This window comes from Natator depressus, chromosome 3 (assembly GCF_965152275.1).
Source record: "Natator depressus isolate rNatDep1 chromosome 3, rNatDep2.hap1, whole genome shotgun sequence".
Taxonomy (NCBI): Eukaryota; Metazoa; Chordata; order Testudines; family Cheloniidae; genus Natator; species Natator depressus.
The window spans coordinates 59,412,844-59,432,705 of record NC_134236.1 but is presented as its reverse complement, the minus strand read 5'-3'; the positions used below and the strand labels follow the sequence as shown (position 1 = coordinate 59,432,705).

Below are 19,862 nucleotides of genomic sequence, written 5' to 3'. Positions count from 1 at the left end.
GTTCTTGTTTGCTGTGTGAAATTGAGTTAACTTTGATCCCTGGAACATGGTCTTCTTAGCTGAAGACCTTCTCAAAAGTAACTTGCATGTGTTCTTCATTTACAATGTGAAACTTTCAGAGTTTCGCTAGCAAAGCCACAGGAGTTGAGCTAGGGATTCACTAAAGAATGCCTTGAAAGGTGGGATGCAGTCGTCTTACTGAGAATCACATCCTAAAAGCTGATAACGGCTCAGTGCACACACCTCAAGGAAAGAGAGAATGTATTTGAGATGACCACCACAGGTTCAAGGGCTTTCAACAGCCCTTCCCCTGCATCTGTCCTACTTCCAAATCTACCTTATATTTGGGAGAGAAGACCAGGAATAAATTACGAAGTATTAAACAGCTCCTGATTTCATGTTCCTAAAAAAGACCACCAACCCTAACCTCCAAGCAAAACAAAACGTGGATAAACTAGTGCAGTGGTTCTCAAACTTTTGTACTGCTGACCCCTTATAAATTAAAAATACTTTGTTATATATTTAATACCATTATAAATCCTGGGGTTTGGGGTGGAGACTCCCCAATGACAGCTCGCAACCCACCATGTAATAATCTCACAACCCCTGAAGGGTCCCAACCCCCAGTTTGAGAACCCCTGAACTAGTGGAAAGTGTATTTGTTTTATATAACATTTTTGTTATATAAAAACAAATACAACTGAGTAGTACTGCTGTGATCTGGTATTCCACCACAGAAACGGTTTTCCATAGTTTATAGTGTAGTATTTATTGCTGCTACTGCCAATTTTATTATTGTTGTTGTTTAACATTTTTTAACACAACCCTAGTTTACTATTTTTATATTTTAAAAAATAGGTATACTATCACTTGGGCTTTTCATAACTGTGCATCTTCTGTATTTTTTAGATTAAAATTTCTTTTATGTATATGTTACTTCCTTCCTGTGTCATCCAGATACCTTGTCCTGGAGCTGTTGCATGTAGTGGACTGACAACAGATTCATTATTTACCGTTATTGCAAATAAGGTCACTTTGAAGATGTCTCCATACTAGGTCATTCATATGAATCCTTGCCCACACTAAATGTTAAGGTCCATTCTCTGTCTTCACCTACAGCTGAGGGACTGTTGGTATGAGGGTAGAGTTTGGCCCAGACAGTCTAATACCATTTTTATTTGCTTGAGAATCATTTCCCCACTTTGTGGTTCTAAGTGTTTGTATCTGTGTAGTACCTGAGGGCTTTCTTCAATTTAATGTGCAGCTTTTATTTATTTATTTTCAATGGAAGGTGCACTTGGAGTATTCTGGTTCCTCTTCTGGATCTGGTTGGTGAGTGATACTCCGGAAACTCACAGAAGAATCTCTCCCACTGAAAGGGAATATATACTTTCTTCCCTCAAAGATCAGGTATGTAGCTTTGATGCCGGTTTTCTTATTTAAATAAGAACAGGAGCTACTGAGGGACAAGACCTGCCATAATGTTGAAGGAAAAATTGAAGTTTAGATCAACATTCTTAATCTGAAGCAACTGAGTAAACGTTAATAAAAAAAGTCAAATAAAACAAAGGATGTTAAGATACTGGACTGTTAGATCAGTGAGAAACAATCATTAGTCATTAAAAGAGAGATACCTGGGGGGGAAAAAAAGCAAGTTTACCCTTGACTATGTTTAATCAAAAAGTAATGTGAATGCATGTTAATTTTTTAAATATCCCCAAAAGGTGAATGCAGTATGACAACATACACAGGTGCACGCCATCCAAATTTTCTAGCAACATGGGTCTCCTGTTAGTGCATTGATTTGCATTACAACATACCTTTTTCTGCCTGGACAGTGTAGGGTATGTATAATTTGTTACCCGAAATTGGGCCAGCTAGTAAACTTAGGGAGGACTAGTGACCCACCAGAGTTTGGCAGAAAGCAGCACGTTTATTATTCTGATAGCTAAGGTCAAAATAAAAGGGGCGGGGGGGTGTCACACTCGTGTACTCACACTCCCAGGACAGGCGCGGAACTGGAGATGTCAGGATCCTTCAAGGTAAGTGTTCCACAGTGCAGCAATGATTATTAACTACAAGACATGCAAGCATTATCTGTTGAGAGTCTATGGTGCTCTCAATGCTCAAGATCTCAGAATAGGAGAGATTCGGTTCACATGTGTTTGAGGAGTGATTTTAAGTCCCTAATTGTTGATAGCAGTAAGGAGGGAGTAATTAAGTTGTTGCAGGAGGACAAACATTCAGAAAAAAATTCTGATTCCAAAACTACTTGAAATCATTGTCCGTTTGCAACATACCAAATAGAGGAACATTTTTCCTTGTCCTATATGTGTTTAGTGCTTTTTCAATGAAGCCTGAACATGGAAAAAAATAAGAGTTTTGCCTGCTGTAACCATGCCTTTGTGGGTCAAAACTGAGAATACCAAATTCAGGACAAACTGCTGAGAAATAGGCAGACACACCCCAAAACTGGTGGTTATTCTCCCATAAGATATACCAAACCAGCAACAAAAGTAAACTTCTGTTTCACCACACTGGCTAACAAGAAGTCAGAAAAGCAGTTTCCTTAGGCATGGCAGTCCTTGTATCACCACCAAAAACACTAGACTTAAAGATGACTTAAAACCAATTTCATCAAATAAAATGTGGTTCTGATTCCAAAGGACCAGCCATGCACCCAGGTCAATATATAACTCAGATCTTACCCAATAATCATGCTGTTGCCAATCCTTTAGTATCTAAAATCTACAGGTTTATTTATAAAAAGAAAGAAAGGTGAGAGTTAAAATTGGTTAAAGGAATCAAATACATATAATAATTTCAAAGTTCTTGGTTCAGGCTTATAGCAGTGATAGAATAAACTGCTGGCTTAAGTCAAGTCTCTGGTTGCTTCCAAATCATTGGAAGGACCTCAGTCCCTTGGTTAGAATGTTCCCATTTGTATAAGTCCATAGTCCAGAGGCTTGAGCAGGAAAGGGGCAAAATGGAGATGTTTTCAGCACCTTTTATATCTTCTCTCAAGGAAAGGGAATCCCGTTGTTCTTACTGTGGAAAATTACAGGTAAAAGATGGAGTTTGGAGTCACATGAGTAAGTCACATGTCCATGCATGACTTCTCTTAGTGATAGCGGGGAAAGTCCATTAGGAGTAGATAGACGTCTTCCATTGTAAGTTAAGTGTTCTTTAATGGGCCATTCTACTTGAATAGTTCCTTCACAGTGTGCTGGCTAAACACCTTATTGGTGTTACCCAGAAGCAAACACCTTAGAAATACAGGTATATAGTTAATATTCCTAACTTCAGCTACAAAAACGATACATGCATACAAATAGCATAATCATATTCAGTGAATCATAATGTTTCCATAGACATCTTACATGCCACATTTTGTACAAGATTTGTTGCAATTGTATAACAGTGGTAGCAACAATCTATGTGGTTATAGTTTAATCAGATAATGTTACACCTACATACCAAAGTAATTGAGGGAATAAACCCACTTTTTTATTATTCGTTTCGGTAGGGTTTCAGCTGCAATAGCTTTTTAAATATAAAGGCAAAAAATATGGCATAATAAGTGACTCCATAATAGATTTGACTTTCCATTTGCTTCCTAATTTGTCAAATTTTGTTTCGTTCGGTTACTATAATTAGCAATAAAGAGAACACATCTAAGGATTCAGGCTGACTTTGAATGTGCTCTTCAGAATGCAAAATAATCAGATTTAGGTAAGGGTCAAAACGTCTAGAATAAATATTCCTAGGAGTTGTCCTGATTATTTCCCTCCATTTTCCTAGCTTTCTACTCAGAAGTCTGTACCGTGGGAACCCATGCTGAAATCCCTTCCACTCTGGGCTATTGTTGTGGCACACTTTTCTTATAACTGGACTTTCTACACTCTTCTCACACTATTGCCTACGTACATGAAGGAGATCTTGCGATTTGATGCACAAGAGGTGAGATAAAACACAAATATTCCAATCCATTTCCTGTTATAGTTCATGACTTAGTTTTCCTCTGTGTAGTAGAGTGGTGATACAGTCTGGTGTTTAGAACAGGGTACTCAGTCGGGAAGCTTGGATTCTACCCCAGATTGTCATTGACATGTCATCGCTAGTCTCCACACACTGAATTTTTCCTGCTGATGTCCATTAAATCATTCCATAGCTACTAACATTGCTTAATTGCACTCTCTCTCCACTGTTTGTTTTTGTTTGCATTCTGTCAAAGAATTTTTTTTGTTTTGGTTTTTTTTTAAGAAAAGGACAAAGTAGGAGCACAGTGGAACAGGGAAGGGGAGCAAATAGAATTCCTGAATAAATACTTCTCATGATTTCTTAGCCCCGACAGAGGAAGGAAGAATCAGTGTACTGAAAGTGACATGAATCTGAGGAAAAAGAGGAGGCTACAAGTGCAGTTAGAAAATAGTGAAGTATCAGCTAATAAAATGTATATCTCTGGGACTAAATGGTTACATCTGAGATCCTATCTACACTGTAATATTTTCTGTGCCAAGGGACTTGGTTAAAGGGGCATCTCTAGGGCCCTACTAAATCCATGGCCATGGAAAACGGCGTCACGGACCATGGAATCTGGTCCATGTGTCGTCGTCGTTCCCCCCCCTCTTCCCCCCCCCCCCCCCGTGAAATCTGGTCTCTTGTGTGCTTTTACCCTATACTATACAGATTTCACAGGGGAGACCACTGTTTCTCAAATTGGGGATCCTGACCCAAAAGGGAGTTGCAGGGAGGCCGCAGGGGTATTTCAGGGGGTTGCGATATTGCCGCCCTTATTTCTGCACTACCTTCAGAGCTGGGCTTCCAGCCAGCAGTCGCCACTCTCCAGCTGCCCAGCTCTGAAGGCAACGCTGCTGCCTTGTGGACCCCATAACATCTCTTTTTTTTGGGTCAGGACCCTACAATTACAACACCGTGAAATTTCGGGTTTAAATAGCTGAAATCATGACATTTAAAATTTTTAAAATCCTATGACTGTGAAATTGACCAAAATGAACTGTGAATTTGGTAGGGCCCTAGGCACCTACTACCAAATCCCTTTTTCTGTTGGAATTTTTTACCTGTTACTAGAACATCTAAGATTACTGTAATTGAAAGATTAGTTGGGAAAATACATTTTCTCTGAATTCTTTTGAGCTTATTTTTGTTGTGTATTTGTTAGTGCTTTGTGTGCAGTCAGTTTCATAGTTTCCCCAGCATAGTCAGTTTCTCTTTGAGGTGGAATTGTTGTTTTTTTGTTTTTTTGTTTGGTTAGGTGGCAGGTGTGTAGGTGTGTGTGGAAGAGGGGTTGATGGGTATTCCACCTGACAACAACAAAAAAAGAGAGAGAAATGGTAAAACAAAAAAGGGGAGGGGGGGGTTTGGTGTGCAGGTATAGCAAAAAGGGACTCGGTGCAGACGACAGGGTTCCAGATCCAGGGCGAGCCCATCATCCCCCTGGCAGAGGGGAAAGCGTACCAGCACCTCAGCACGCCGACGGGTTTCCATGTCCAGCAGACACCCGAGGACACCATCCAGGAGATCTTGCAGGATGCCGCCAAGATCGACGCCTCCTTGCTAGCACCGTGGCAGAAGATAAACGCCCTGAACACCTTCCTGATCCCCCGCATCTCATTCATCCTAAGGGGATCCATCGTGGCAAAGGTACCCCTCAACAAGGCAGCCAAGATCGTCCAGCAGCTGGTGAAAAAGTGGCTGTTCCTTCCCCAGAGAGCCAGCAACGAGCTGGTCTACATCGCCCACAGGCATGGTGGTGCCAATGTCCCCCGTATGACATTGCGGTGATCACCCACGCTTTCCGCCTGCTGACGTGTCCCGACGCCATGGTAAGGAACATCACAGCAAACGCCCTCCATGACGCAACAAAGAAGCGGATCGGCAGAGCCCCCTCCAACCAAGACACCTCCAGCTTCCTGAGCGGTTCCCTGGATGGCGAATTGGGATGGGACGGGCACAACATCGCTTCACTGTGGTCCCGCGCTTGCAATGCCACGCGTCGCCTGGGGAAGCGCATCGGCTGCCGCTGGGAGTGGTGCAAGGAGCGCCAGGAGCTGGGAGTCCTGGTGCTGCAGATCAGGTCTGACGACAACACCATCACCACCCTACCCGCCAGGGGCATGCTGGAGAGGACCCTGAAGGCAGCCATCCACTCACTGTACATGGAAACCCTGAAGCGTAAACCGGACCAGGGTAAAGCCTTCGAACTGACCAGCAAGTGGGACACCAGCAACCACTTCCTCGCCGGGGGCAGCTTCACCCATTTCGCCGACTAGCGGTTCATCCACCATGCCCGGCTCAACTGCGTCCCGCTCAACGCAGCCGTCCGCCATGGGAACCGAGACAAGCGTTGCAGGAAGTGCAGCTACTCCAACGAGACCCTGCCCCACGTCCTGTGCAGCTGCAAGCCCCACTCCAGAGCCTGGCAGCTGCACCACAACGCCATCCAGAACCGCCTGGTGAAAGCCATCGCACCGCGCCTGGGGGAAGTCGCTGTGAACTGCGCCATCCCCGGTACTGACAGCCAGTTGCGACCTGATGTGGTAGTCACCGACGAGGCCCAGAAAAAGATCATCCTCGTCGACATCACGGTCTCCTTTGAGAACAGGACCCCAGCCTTCTGCGAAGCCTGAGCTCGTAAGCTGGAAAAATACGCCCCCCCCCCCCCCCGGTCGACACCCTGAGAGCAAAGGGTTACAAGATGCAGATGGATGCCCTGATTGTCGGAGCCCTGGGCACTTGGGACCCCTGCAACGAGCGTGTGCTGCAGACCTGTGGGATCGGTCAACGCTACGCACGGCTCATGCGGCGCCTCATGGTCTCGGACACCATCCGATGGTCCAGGGACATCTACATCGAACACATCACCGGCCACCGATAGTACCAGGAGGTGTGAGCCGGTACGACATCGTGCATCAACTATGGGAAAGGGACTGAGAGACTTCTTCCATTGGACCATATGAACTGGAACCATAAACTCACTGAACATTAAATCCTACCAAATGAGGGTAAATCCATCCTCATCATCGTATCCACTCATTATACTCCACACCTGAACATAGCCATTATATGGACAACGTACCCCCATATCTCAACGTCTGTACTTTGACCCATTAAACTTTTACCCCCAATCGGGGAGATTGCAGGTTATGTATTCCTTATGCCACCCGTTCCTAAACCGAATTTCACACCCTTTGATAATCTGTACTTTATTCCCTGATAACCAGAAACTTCTATGCTGAAACTCTGTACCATTTTCTCTTTACTTCAACATCTTAATAAAATTATTAAATTTGAAACTGTTCATTCCTTCTGAAGCACCTGGCATTAGCCACTGTTGGAAGACAAGATACAAAGCTAGATGGACCATTAGTCTGACCCAGTATGGCTGTTCTTATAATCTTAAATTAGTATTAACTCTTTTCTTTGAAATCTAGGCAACTTTTTTTAATCTGATGGGATCCCTTTTAAAACATGGTATTCCTTTTCCCCTTCTTCTCAGGAGAAGTAGAATACAAACCATTGTTGCAATGTAGGATTTAGTTGTGCTACAGCCCAGTTGAAGTCCAAAAATTAGCATAATTCAGGAATATAATGACAGGACATAAGATAAAATGATAAAGTAATTGAAATTATTTATCCTGAAAGGGGGAAACATGCTTATGCTGTGTAAATACCTAAATGAGGGTTATATGAGAGGGAAAACAGCATTAGACACATCTTAAAGCAAGATTGACTGGCTGAAGTTGAACAAAAGGAAAATATAATTTAGATCAGTGGTTCTCAACCAGGGGTCCAGGACCCCTTGGGGGCTGCCAGGCAGGGCCAGTGTTAGACTTGCTGGAGCCCAGGGTAGAAAGTCAAACCCCCACCGCATGGCACTGAAGCCCAGGGCCCTGAGCCCCGCCGCCTGGGGCTGAAGGCAAAGCCTGAGCAGCTTAGTTTTGCGGGGCCCCCTGTGGCATGCGGCCCCATGCAATTGCCCTGCTTGCTACCCCCTAACATCGGCCCTGGCTTTTATATGCAGAAAACGAGTTTTTATAGCATGTTGTGGGGGGCCTCAGAAAGAAAAAGGTTGCGAACCCCTGATTTAGATTTAATTTATTTGTATTACTGTTGCACCTAAAGGTTCCAACTGTGATTGAGGCCTACTTTGTTTACAGAGGTGAAATTTTCTAAGCCACAAATGGGAGCCAAGCACCTTTGAAAAATCTCTCTCAGAATCCAAACAGATGAGACAGACCAAGGGAAACAGGTGAAGTGGCTTGCCCATATTCATGCAGCAGGTCAGTGACTGAGCTCAGCACCCAGGTGTCCTGATTCCTAGGCAGGTGCCCAAGCCACTTGACTGTGATGCTTATATTAAGAAGAAAGTTCCAGCATCACTGTTGAAATAGTTTGCCAGGAGAAATAGGCAGGGAACCAACTCAGAGGTGCCCAAAGTTAAATAAGAGCTTGGAAAGCATAGCTTAGTGTCCTTCCTATTTAACACAGGCGGTTGGATCAGAGGTCTCAGGAGCTGTTCAAGCAGGCCCATGACAGAGGTGTCTGCCACCACAACCTTGAATTTTGCTACTTTGTATAAAACTGTTGCTTAAATGTTAGCGAGTTTTACTGTGTGGAGTGCAGCTTTCCTGTATCCCTGGCATTTTTAAAGCAAATTGACTTCAGATTGCCACATGTTTGACATTTAAAAAAAAAAAAAAAAAAATCGCTTGCATCAGAGTGTCATTTTAGCCTATTGCCGCACTTTCAGTTGGGAATTGCATTAACATTTAAAATGCAAAGCTGCCACATAGTGTCAACGCTATTCCTGTATCCGATTAATTGTCTGACTAATTAAAAGGGAATTTGTTAAAATGCTGATTAGATATTTGAAAGACACTTCAAAGGGGATCTTTATTACTGAGACTCTCTTGATTTTGGGTGTTTTTACTTATTGCTCTTCTTAAAAGCAGAAGTTTAAAAAACAATGGGCAGCATCTTTGAGTGTTGATTTGGAGGAATCCTGTTGGGATGAGACTTGTGCTTTAGTTCTCAAATATAACAATACGCTCTGATTTAAAATTAAATGTCATACAGAAGTTTTTCTTGTTCCCTGATTTATTTTACATTTAATGAGTAACATAACAATATTATTATGCCTAAGAGATGTACCCCATCGAGTGGACATCCAAACACTTCTTTAAGTAGGTCAGATACTTGCAAATTACCCTGCCACTACAGATAATCAGCTGTCAAGTTAAATGAAAAGGCAAAAAAGTTGAGTTAATTTGGGACCCATATAACACAGTTCAGTAGTTTAGATTTCCTACATCAGATGAACCACTTGGAACAGTACAAGGGCATACTAAGGACCTAATCCTGCTTCTGTGGAAGTCAGTATCTGGGTGTGTTGCAGTTGGTTTAGTGGTAACACTGTAAGGGCATGTAGGGATGTAGGAATTGCCATACTGGATAAGAAACCCCACAAAAGGCAGATTTGGGATAATCTGACCCGCCCACATTAGGTCTCAACTGGATCTCTAATAGTTATATATTGGATTACACTCTGAACCATGAGGTTTAATATCACTTTCAAAATTTTTGTTAGCCTTAAGAATTGTTACTTGGCCATTTGGTGTATGTTAACCTGACTATATAGAGTTTTTCTTCTACTTTTCTCTTTTGTCCTTTAAAGTGTTGGCTTTCATCTGACAATTATTTCCAAGCCCATTTTTGTTAAACAGAATATTTATCAGACTGACCTTATGTGATGGCCTCTGCGCAGTATTCATGCTCTGATACATTCCAAAATGTAATAAAATAATTGTGTAAAAAATGTAATGATCTGCCTAGCTTATCACCAGATATCTGATTGTCTTATGAAAGAACAGATGGCTATCCTGTTGGCTCACTTGACATTTTTAGTAGAGCTAAGTATCTTCCTATCGCTGCAGCACAAGTGCTTTTTCAGAATATTTTATGTTTATTTCAGTATTTTAACTTAAACACCTTTTTTCTCCTCTCCAGAATGGATTGTTATCTGCACTGCCTTATTTTGGATGTTGGCTGTGTATAATCATGTCTGGTCAAATTGCTGATTACTTAAGGGAAAAACAGAACTTGTCCACTGTGTGTGTGCGCAAAACGTTTACCCTAATAGGTAGGTAAATTAGGTGAATAATGTGCATGCTTTTTCTTCAGTTTAGAACACTTAATGGTGCCTAGTTAGGGATAACGTAGGCATCATGAGTTTGACTCCTTACAGATGGTCTGCTGTCAGTCCAGGTATATGTGTGTTTGGGGTGGGGTGCTGTTCGTCAGTGCTGGTGATTTCCAAGAGTTGCAGGACACATGCAGAAGTTGTACCAAAATGTATGTATGTACTTGCTGGACAAAATATCAGTATCATACTATTTCTTAGGGTTCCTTTGGACCTATGTGTCTTTAGTTTGACTGGTTTGATATGCACTAATCATACATTGGCCATTTTAGCTTGGTTTGCCTTATCTTTTTCTGTCTAGCTTTAAAATAAAAATCCCTCTTCCTATTTTAAATTCCTACTCTGCTCTAAAAAGGTGAGCTGCAAATGTTTTTACAAATTCCTCCAACTACTGAATGTGCTTACTGTCCCCAGCAACGGATGGGTTAAGAAGTGTGTTTGGCACATTTTAAGTTTAGAAATCTTCTAAACAGTTGTCTGCTGCACTGTTGAGGATACATTTATATATACATGACTGAAGAAATTAAATGTCAGACCTTTTTTTCTAAATAATAAACCTGCTGTTTTTTTCCACTGATCTGCACTGAAATATATTCTGGGAAAAAAGTTTATCGTTCCACTATGTTGTCCTCTAACAAGCAAAGATGAACATATCTATTTAAAGCAACTTTTGTCATCTGATTTCTCAGAAAAACAGATTCCGCTGGAGTAGACATTTCTTTTACAGTGCTCGCATCAAAGGGTAAAACTTTCAAAGTCACCTAAGTGACTGAGGAAGTCATTAAGAGTCAGTGAGACTAAGGGCTTGTCTACACTGGCACTTTACAGCACTGCAATTTTCTCGCTCAGAGCTGTGAAAAAACACCCCCCTGAGCGCTGCAAGTTTCAGTGCTGTACAGTGCCGGTGTAGACAGTGCACCAGCACTGGGAGCTGTTCCCCTCATGGAGGTGGGGGTTTTTATAGTGCTGGGAGAGATCATTAATGAAGACAATCCCTTAACCCTGGTCTACAGTATGAACTTACGTCAGTATAACTACGTTGCTCCTGGGTATGTAAAATCCACACCCCTGAGTTATGCAGTTTCACTAACCGAACTCCTGGTTAGACAGCACTATGTTGGGAGGGCTTCTCCCAGCGACATAGCTACTGCCTCTCGGGAAGAGTGCCCATAGATAGTGTCGGAGAAAAACACAGTTCTCACTCTCAGGTTGGGTGCAGCAAGTCAGATACAGTTTATTTTCTCAAGCAATTGCACAGAGGGAGAGAGTGCACTAGGACACAGGGTTTCCCCCACCTAGGCAGGTCTCTCTAAAGATAAACAATTAGAGCAAGCATTTATACCTTTATTACAGACAATAATGAGCAACAGCTGCATATTATTTATACATATTCCTTCATGATATCTTATTTTTCTCACCAATTTCTCTTATAGTCTACATTCTATTCTTATCTAATACAAGGTCACAGCGGCCTCTCTCTCAGTTCTTTTCCCACTCACTTTGCACAATCCCCACTTCTACAAATCTTGCGTTATTAAAGCTAGAGTTAGCCTGACTCCTGCTCATTTCAGAGGCCTGCATCCAAATTCCCTTTATGTACCTCCACAGTAGCATCTTCACTAAGCTAAGCTGCGACGCTGCAGTGCTGTAAGTGTAGACGAGCCCGTAGACTCGTAAATTACTATCTATAATTCAGTGCACCTTAGAATATGTTATGAAGTGGTTCTCACAGACTAATCTTGGTATCTTCCAGGTTGCAGTACCTGGCTGATTTTAGTCACCAATGCCCAAGAAAATCTGTAACTGTTGCAATTTTTGTACATGCCTGTAAATTAGAGAGAAAACAGCTAATTAACGAAGCTGAAGAAGGGCTAAAAATTCTGACAGGACATTTTGAAATCCAGGCCAGCAAAACTCAAAATGAAAAATCCAGAAATACGCATTTTAAAAAGAAATTCTCTGCTTTCCCTAAGACTCCTTAACAAGATACGTATGATGTCTTTTTCAAACTAAAAAGACGTCTTCATCCTTTTATGCAACCACATCTATCTGTGGTAAAGAGGACAAGGAAGTATTCATAGTTTCCAACTGTGTCAGCAGAGCATATGTTTTAACTTTTTTACAACTGACTGCCATCTTTTCAGTATCCAAGTGTTGTGGCATATCAGTATATTGACAAAACTCACATAAATCCAGAAACTTGTGATTTGGTTGCATGCCAGAAGTTACCTTTTGTAAAGAGCCCATTGGAAAGAGCTATGACAAAATACTGCATCAAAATGTTCTGAAGCTAACACTTTTGAGGAACATATGGGGTCACCATTTGAAACTATCTAAAGTAATGTCTTGTAATAGCAAGCTGTTCCATTAGAGTGTACTTACAGATAGTATGATGTCTGAATCCCACTACAGAATTCATAATCTCTTGTTCCTCCTTGTTTCAGAGTAGCAGCCGTGTTAGTCTGTATTTGCAAAAAGAAAAGGAGGACTTGTGGCGCCTTAGAGACTAACAAATTTATTTGAGCATAAGCTTTCGTGAGTTACAGCTCACTTCATCGGTTCCTTCTTGGTTTCTGATGGTTTGTAAAGCTCAGACTATTTTGAGTAATTACACATAGAGTTGCTTGAAGACCAGAAAGTATTTGCAGACGTTCCTTTGAATTCGAATGGTGGTTTGGTTCACTTATACCCACCCTTATTTCCTATTTGCAAATATTCATGCAAATAGGCTTTTGGTCACTCAAATGGTTCTCGAATGGTTGTTCTCCACATGAAGACCTGTATTTGCATTTGAATGGGGGTATTTGTGCCCAAACATCAGTATTCATTATTCACCTTTTGTTGTTCATTATTCTCCTGTCTTAAAAGGGTTTTCACCCCTGATGGAGCAGAAACAATACCATGTGACTTAAGTGACCAATTCTGATAGTGGACAGTCAAACTAAACAGCTGACAAACACCCACAGGCTGAAAGTTGGTCAAATCATCTGTTTACACAATTACAAATGATGAATACATGCAGAAGTCAGGATCAGTTCATCAGAAGAAAAAAGTGTTCAATTTGGATAACTTACTCATCACATATAATTCACACAGCTCTAGTCTTCCCCCATTTTATCTGCTATTGCAGCCTCTGTTAATTTTATCATAGTACATACATAAAATTGACCTGATCTGATAAGACTAGGCTGATCAGTATCAGTTACTTTCTGATGACCTTTCATCCAATTAAAGCTTGCTCTCCTATCTGCCACCGGTATGGACTTCAGTGGGCTCATGCAGCACAGACGTCCTGGATTCTCTTCTAATGGAGCCATAAAATTGCAAATCTCCATTTTAATTTAAAAAGTACCATGCTATGTTTTGTGCACTAGGTGGCAGTAGTAATATAGAAAATACACCTAAATACATAACTTAGTTTTAGGTTCTTTGTATGATAAATAACGGTTAAGCATCTTTGTGGTGGTAAGTGTCTGGAGGTTTCTAAATGATGTTGTTGTTTTTAGGAATGATCGGACCTGCAGTATTTTTAGTAGCAGCTGGATTCATAGGCTGTGACTACACATTGGCTGTTGCATTCCTAACCATATCAACAACACTAGGAGGCTTTTGTACATCTGGTTTTGGCATCAACCACCTGGACATAGCTCCATCGTAAGTATTGCTAAAGCTAGTTTTAACACAGATGACATTTTGATAATCTTCAACATGAATTAACACTAAAGCTGAGTGGTGTGTTCCATTTAGTGTTAAATGTTAACAGTGGTGAAGCATTATAACCTTTTAGAAAGGTTATTTGCATTTGAAAAACATGCTGTATAAATTGGTCAGATGTTACTGTGTCATAAGCAGGCAGTATGTGGTCACTGGCTATGGGCAGATCAATCCTTATGTACAATTATTTTTCAGTAATGATGTAATTTTTCAAAAGAGAAGGCTAGATTCTCATCTGTGTTTCTGTGCCTTGTACAAGACCAGAGCCCGGCAGATCTCTCTCTTTCCTAAAAGATTTATCTGTACTCTTTAGATGTCCACATAAATACAGAATAATGACCAGTTGGAGAAATATTCAGCTCTGAGTTTGATTTACCCTCGTACACAGGACACTAGTGAAGTACAAGATTTCAACACTTATCAGGGCAGATTCTCTGCTGTGCAAGGCTCCTGGGCACAGCAAAGCAGAATGGGCTGCTCTAGCTTTTGCTAGCTGTCTATGATCCCCCAGGTTCAGGGAGCTGTGGATTAATGGTTTGAGCGCTGTACTGGGAGTCTGGTAGTTTTAGTTTCTATTCCCATGTCTGCCACAGGAACCATAGCCAGATTCTGGTCACTTTCCCACCCCAACCTTTATGCTGGTAGCCAGCCTCCCACCGCTCATTTAACAGTTAGCTCTATCAATTCTGTCCCCTGTGGGGATTCCCCACACTGGGCGAATCTAGACGGCTGGCTGGCTCTCTAAATTAATAAATAAATAAATTAAATTAAAAATACACCAAAAAACTACATTAAAAATATTAGGATTGCAAAGTAAGGCAATGACAGAATTAAGGTTGCCTATACAGCCATAGTGCAGGCCCCTTGTATTATATGTGATCATGTCATTAAAGACTATACTATCTTTTCCACAGGACCCCTGCCTCATTAATTCCACAGAATGGACAGTGCTCACTTAATGAGCAGCTATTCAATATTTTGTTTTGTCCCCACTCTTCAGATCTCAGGACTTACATTCAGCACACCATTCAAACCCTGCTCCAAAGAGGAGAATTAGTTTCCTCCTGGGCTTTTCTGTGGTGCTCATCACTATAGTTTCTGAGTTTTTCACAGTCGCTAATTACTTTATCTTCACAACACTCCTGTGAGGTAAGGGCATGATATTTCTCCATTTTACAGATGGAGAACTGAGGCACAGAGAGATAGGGTCTAAAGTATTTTAAAAATGTGGGTACCCAATTAGAGAGACCTAAGATCTGATTTTTTCAAAGAATTTGTCATTTTATAGCTTTTTCTACACGGAGAGCACAATTCCTGTTGACTTCCATGTGAGTGCACAGCACTTCTGTAGATCAGACCCCAGGGATACCCAGAAAATAAGGAATTAAAATCACAGTGACAGTGTGGAAAGTTTAGCTTAAGTGACTTGCCCAGTATCACATAGGTACTCGGTGACAGAGCAGGGATAGAATCCATGTATCCAGTGCAGCATTTAATTGCCTTAACCGTGAGCCATTCTTTCTGTTTCTGCAATCCCCTGCCTCAGTCACTACACACCTTCCAATTTCTGCAACAAGTGAGGCTGGGGTCCTGGAGACCAATCTCCTTCCCTACCCAACCCTGATTCATCCCCAGAGCAGGTCCATCCTGTGCAGTGAATAAGGCAGAAGTCCTCTGCAAAAAAAATATTATGTAATCAGATAATGAAAGACTGTATTATAATGCATACGCACAAGGGGGCCGAATTAAGGTTACATGGACATTCTTAATTCTGGCTTTGTCTAAGTTTTGAGTGTTTGACTTAGCAATTTAATGTTTTTAAACGTAACTTTTGTATGTGTAACTTCCTAAGTTTTAAAAAAAGCAAACTGGAAAAAAACCCAAGTACCATCATATTGACCCGCACATGGGCCATCAGCAAGATTGGAACTGTTAGATCAATCACACAGGTATCTGCCACTTGAGCTAATGGCGTAACAAGGAGTAATAGTAGATTGTCATCCTTTGGATAACCAGCACTAGAGGGGGATGTCAGTGGGTTTCACATATATTTTCTGGGAGTGGGGGAATTATCAGATTTAGGATACCTTGGGTTCCATTCTAGGCACAGTGGAGGGAGTGGTACTAATGGGTACAGAATCTTCTGTTCATTTTCCCCCAAGCATGACCACTTTCACCCTATCCCATCCAACCTGTCCTGTCTCTTTCTACCCCTGAATTCTTGTCCCAATCTCACTTCCTCACCTAGCCAGCCCCAGTCTCCATTCCTCGGGCTTCTGTTCCCAGTCTTTTTGCCTAGCACATCCTATTCTCAGTTCTCTGGACTCTCCATTCCAAGAGTCCTTGCCCACTCAGTCCCACTTTTCCCCCTACTCCCCATCCTGCTGAGAATGCCCAGTGTAGATGGGAATCAGCAGCTAAATTTCCTGAAATCTAAGAAGTCTTTAGTGAGCACGTGAAAACTGCTCTTTTTACCCAAAGGTTATATTTGGGCAGATATTCCTAGGGGTGGCAAAATGATCATTCCAGAAGCAACGGCACCACCATCGCCATGCTTTCTCTCTCTCTTGCTCACATTTCAATACCCTACTCCAAAGCAGGGAAGTCCTAGCACTTTTCAAAGAAAAGGTTGCCAGAATTTTTTGACGTGATCAAAATGAGACCCAGGAAAAATAAGTCATGCTTGGAAACAGCTGAACCATTTTGTCTGAAATCTTCCAAAAAAAAACTTTAGACTGAGGCAGACACCTGCCATTGAAAGGGGAGAAAATGAATTGGGGCATTACTGTGGGCATATAAAAGAACATAGTGATGAGCTTGCTGGCTATTACCATAAGGGCCTTTTGCTATTCAAAAAATTGTAACATGCCACAGCAGGAATTTGTATAATAAATTTAAGTTGCAGGAACTGTTTCCTTAAATGAACAAAAATCTTCACACCCAAGTAGAAGACCTGAATTATAATATAAAAATGTAGGTGTGTCTCTTCCCATTATGTTGTAAACATTTGAAATGATTGGGGAAGGGGCAAAATTATCTGTGTGGGGGGGAAATATATTCACTTCTGGCTTCTTCCCTGAAATGTTGGCTAATTCAGCCAATTACAGTAATATATTTCCTTAATGATGATGATTCTTAATATCTCACTCATCATAGATCCCTCATATTGTTCCCCTGGCTCTCTGATGTGCTGAACACATCATGTATCTTGCATTGTCTTCTCATTCTGCCCCTTACTTAATCAGTGAGTCCACTGTATTCGTGAATCCCCTACTATGTTATAGAAGATCTTTGTCAATGTTTGGACTGTCTTGCTTTGCAGATTTGTCATATTTAGCTTTCTGTTTCATGCTGGATTCTTTACATTGTACAGAGAGTTGCACCATGGTTATCTGCATCAGACTGTGTGTTATCAAGTGCACAATCTATGTGAGAAATACTAAAAATGAAAGACATGTAGCCAGGAATGAGCTGCAAATGTTTCTCTGGGGCCTAGATGAGCTTTGAAAGTGCATATTAATATTGTTGCAGTGCTTAAATGTTTTAAGGAAGAAATGCTGCATGTAGGTCCATTAAGGGCTTCATAGTGTTTTGGTATATACACTTATCTGCCCCTAGAGGCTTTTACACTTGGGCTCTATGAAGCTGAATGTCATATTAATTTTTATGCACTTTCAAGTTGCCAAAGGAGTATAAATACATACCTTGTTTAAAAGAAATAAGTATCACTTTAGTCAAAATTTCAAAGTTTAAAGTAAAATACAGTGCACTGCCTTAGTAAGGCTTCGTAAGTGTGTTGACTTTAAATAAAAATCATCCAATAGTCTCGATGCTTGAATTTGTAGCTCCCTTGTAAATGCTTTATTCAGAACGAACACACACACACGCTGCTAATCCCATCTGATTGTACGCATAGGTGCTGGAACAAGGGCGGCAGGGGCTGGGGGGAGGTGCTGCACCTACCCCTCCACCCCCACCCCCACAGCGTGAAGTGGTTTCTATTATATACAGGGTTTGGTTCAATGGCTGTCAGCGCCCCCACTATAAAAATTGTTCCAAAACCCCTGATTGCAACATATGCATCATCGCCTTTTATCTGCAGTGTGAGATTCCTTCTAGATTCTCCTATTTCAGTAAGTAAAATGCCAGGGCTGTGCATATCTCTTCAGGAAGGCTAATAGGTTCCAGGGGTGAAATACTGAAGCCAACACGAATTCTGCCATTGTACTCCGGGGGGCCAGGATTTCATCCCATTGTGTTAAACAGGGAGTTAAACCAATACAGCTATTAGGAATATCTCCTTTCCCTTTTATTAGCTCATGGCTGACCTTAGTTAGTGATTTTTATATGGCTTCTGGGGGCAGCAAATCCAGCCTGCAAATCTTGCCCTGTTACTCCTTTCTGCTTCTTCAATCCCTGGGCTCTGAACTGGAAGATTACAATTTTTAGTTCTAGTCTCACTTCTGCCACTGACTTGCTTTAATGTTCTGCACTGGTAGAGCATTTTGCAAGCATGGCATCCATATGCCTTGCAACATCCCTATAAGTGATAAATATATTAATTTTACAGGCACAGGGAGGAGAAACTGAGGCTCAAAGAGGTTAAGTGAGTTTCTCGAGATTACAGAGCAAGTCGTCATCTAAGACTGCTGCTGTGTGTGTTGAGAACAGCACACCTTGGGATCCCAGAGAGATCCAAATGTCTGCAAGTGGACCTGCAAAAGTGGGTGTGGCAACCAGAAACATGGGTGGTCTTAGTTAAACCCACCCGCCATTTGTGTGCTACAGCCACAACCCATACAAATCTGAAGGGATCAAATGGAGCATGTGTTCCAAAGCCCTGTGTTGGTGGAACTTATGCTTTGAAGTAAAAGGTAAATGGAGAAATCTTTAATGCCTCCTGTCTTATTAGCAATGGCATCTGCGTCGTCTTTGTCTATCCCACACATCACCCTATCATGCACCACACACTACTCACCTCCACCTTCCATCCCCTTTTTCTCCTCACCTCTCCAATGGATCCATCCAAGACAAATTGGTTGGTGCTTACCAAAGAGGGCATGGTTTGCTGTAAGAGGCTGGGTGAGACTCTCAGCAGTTCACTGGTTTTGGCCTAGCCGAAAGGTGGCAACCCTATAACATGAAGCATGTAAACCAGTAACTCATTTTAAGGTGACACTGAGTTGCTCTTAAAATAAATAAATGGGAGCCATTCCCACGCAAGTACTAACTTGTCTTGGCTTTTAGTTCATGTGATCTGACAAGACTACAGCTGAAGGTGGTTTGGCTCCTATATCAAGCAGTTTCACCAAATATGGGAATAAGTTAATAAGCAGTGTGAACAATTTCTTCTACAGGTATGCTGGGATCCTGCTCGGAATCACAAATTCATTTGCAACTGTCCCAGGAATGGTGGGGCCAGTCATTGCAAAAAGCCTGACTCATCATGTAAGACTGTTTGTTTGTTTGTTTCACTGATAAAATTTCATATGCCCTCTTCTAGTGGACATTCTCCATTCTGAGATGCTGTTTTATAGAAGGATAAAACGTGATGTATATGCCAGTCTTACTCTTAAGTTGTGATAAAGCTCTGTGCCCTGGATTTTATTTTGGTGGCTGTTATACTGGCAGTAAAATGTGAGGTTGCATTTCAAAGAGCCACATAGGGCTTTAGGTATTTGGCTGTCAGTGGCATAGACCTTGCCTTCACTAAGAAAAAGAAAGGTGGGTGTATTTTATCACGAGTTAGCTAACACGTGAATGACTATCGTGGTAAAATCCTAGTGTGGACAAGGCCATTATAGTTTTAACATGTTAGCAGGTAAACACTGCCTTGGTTAGTTATGGAAGAGTGATGGTGTTTGAATCCTGAATTAAAAACTTGTCAGGTAAACAAGGAAAGAACTCCTTTCAGTTGTATTTATTT

General features: G+C 41.6%; 1 protein-coding gene across 4 annotated transcripts in view; it reads left to right on the top strand.

Annotated features, from left to right (window-relative positions):
* Positions 1-19,862, top strand: part of SLC17A5 (solute carrier family 17 member 5) — a 77,360-nt gene that overhangs the window by 54,272 nt on the left and 3,226 nt on the right. For all 4 annotated transcript variants that reach the window (XM_074947988.1, XM_074947989.1, XM_074947987.1 and 1 more), the window contains exons 6-10: positions 1,292-1,410; positions 3,802-3,960; positions 10,030-10,162; positions 13,729-13,876; positions 19,294-19,384. In XM_074947988.1, the coding sequence (XP_074804089.1) occupies positions 1,292-1,410; positions 3,802-3,960; positions 10,030-10,162; positions 13,729-13,876; positions 19,294-19,384 (650 nt within the window). The remainder of the gene's footprint in view (positions 1-1,291; positions 1,411-3,801; positions 3,961-10,029; positions 10,163-13,728; positions 13,877-19,293; positions 19,385-19,862) is intronic.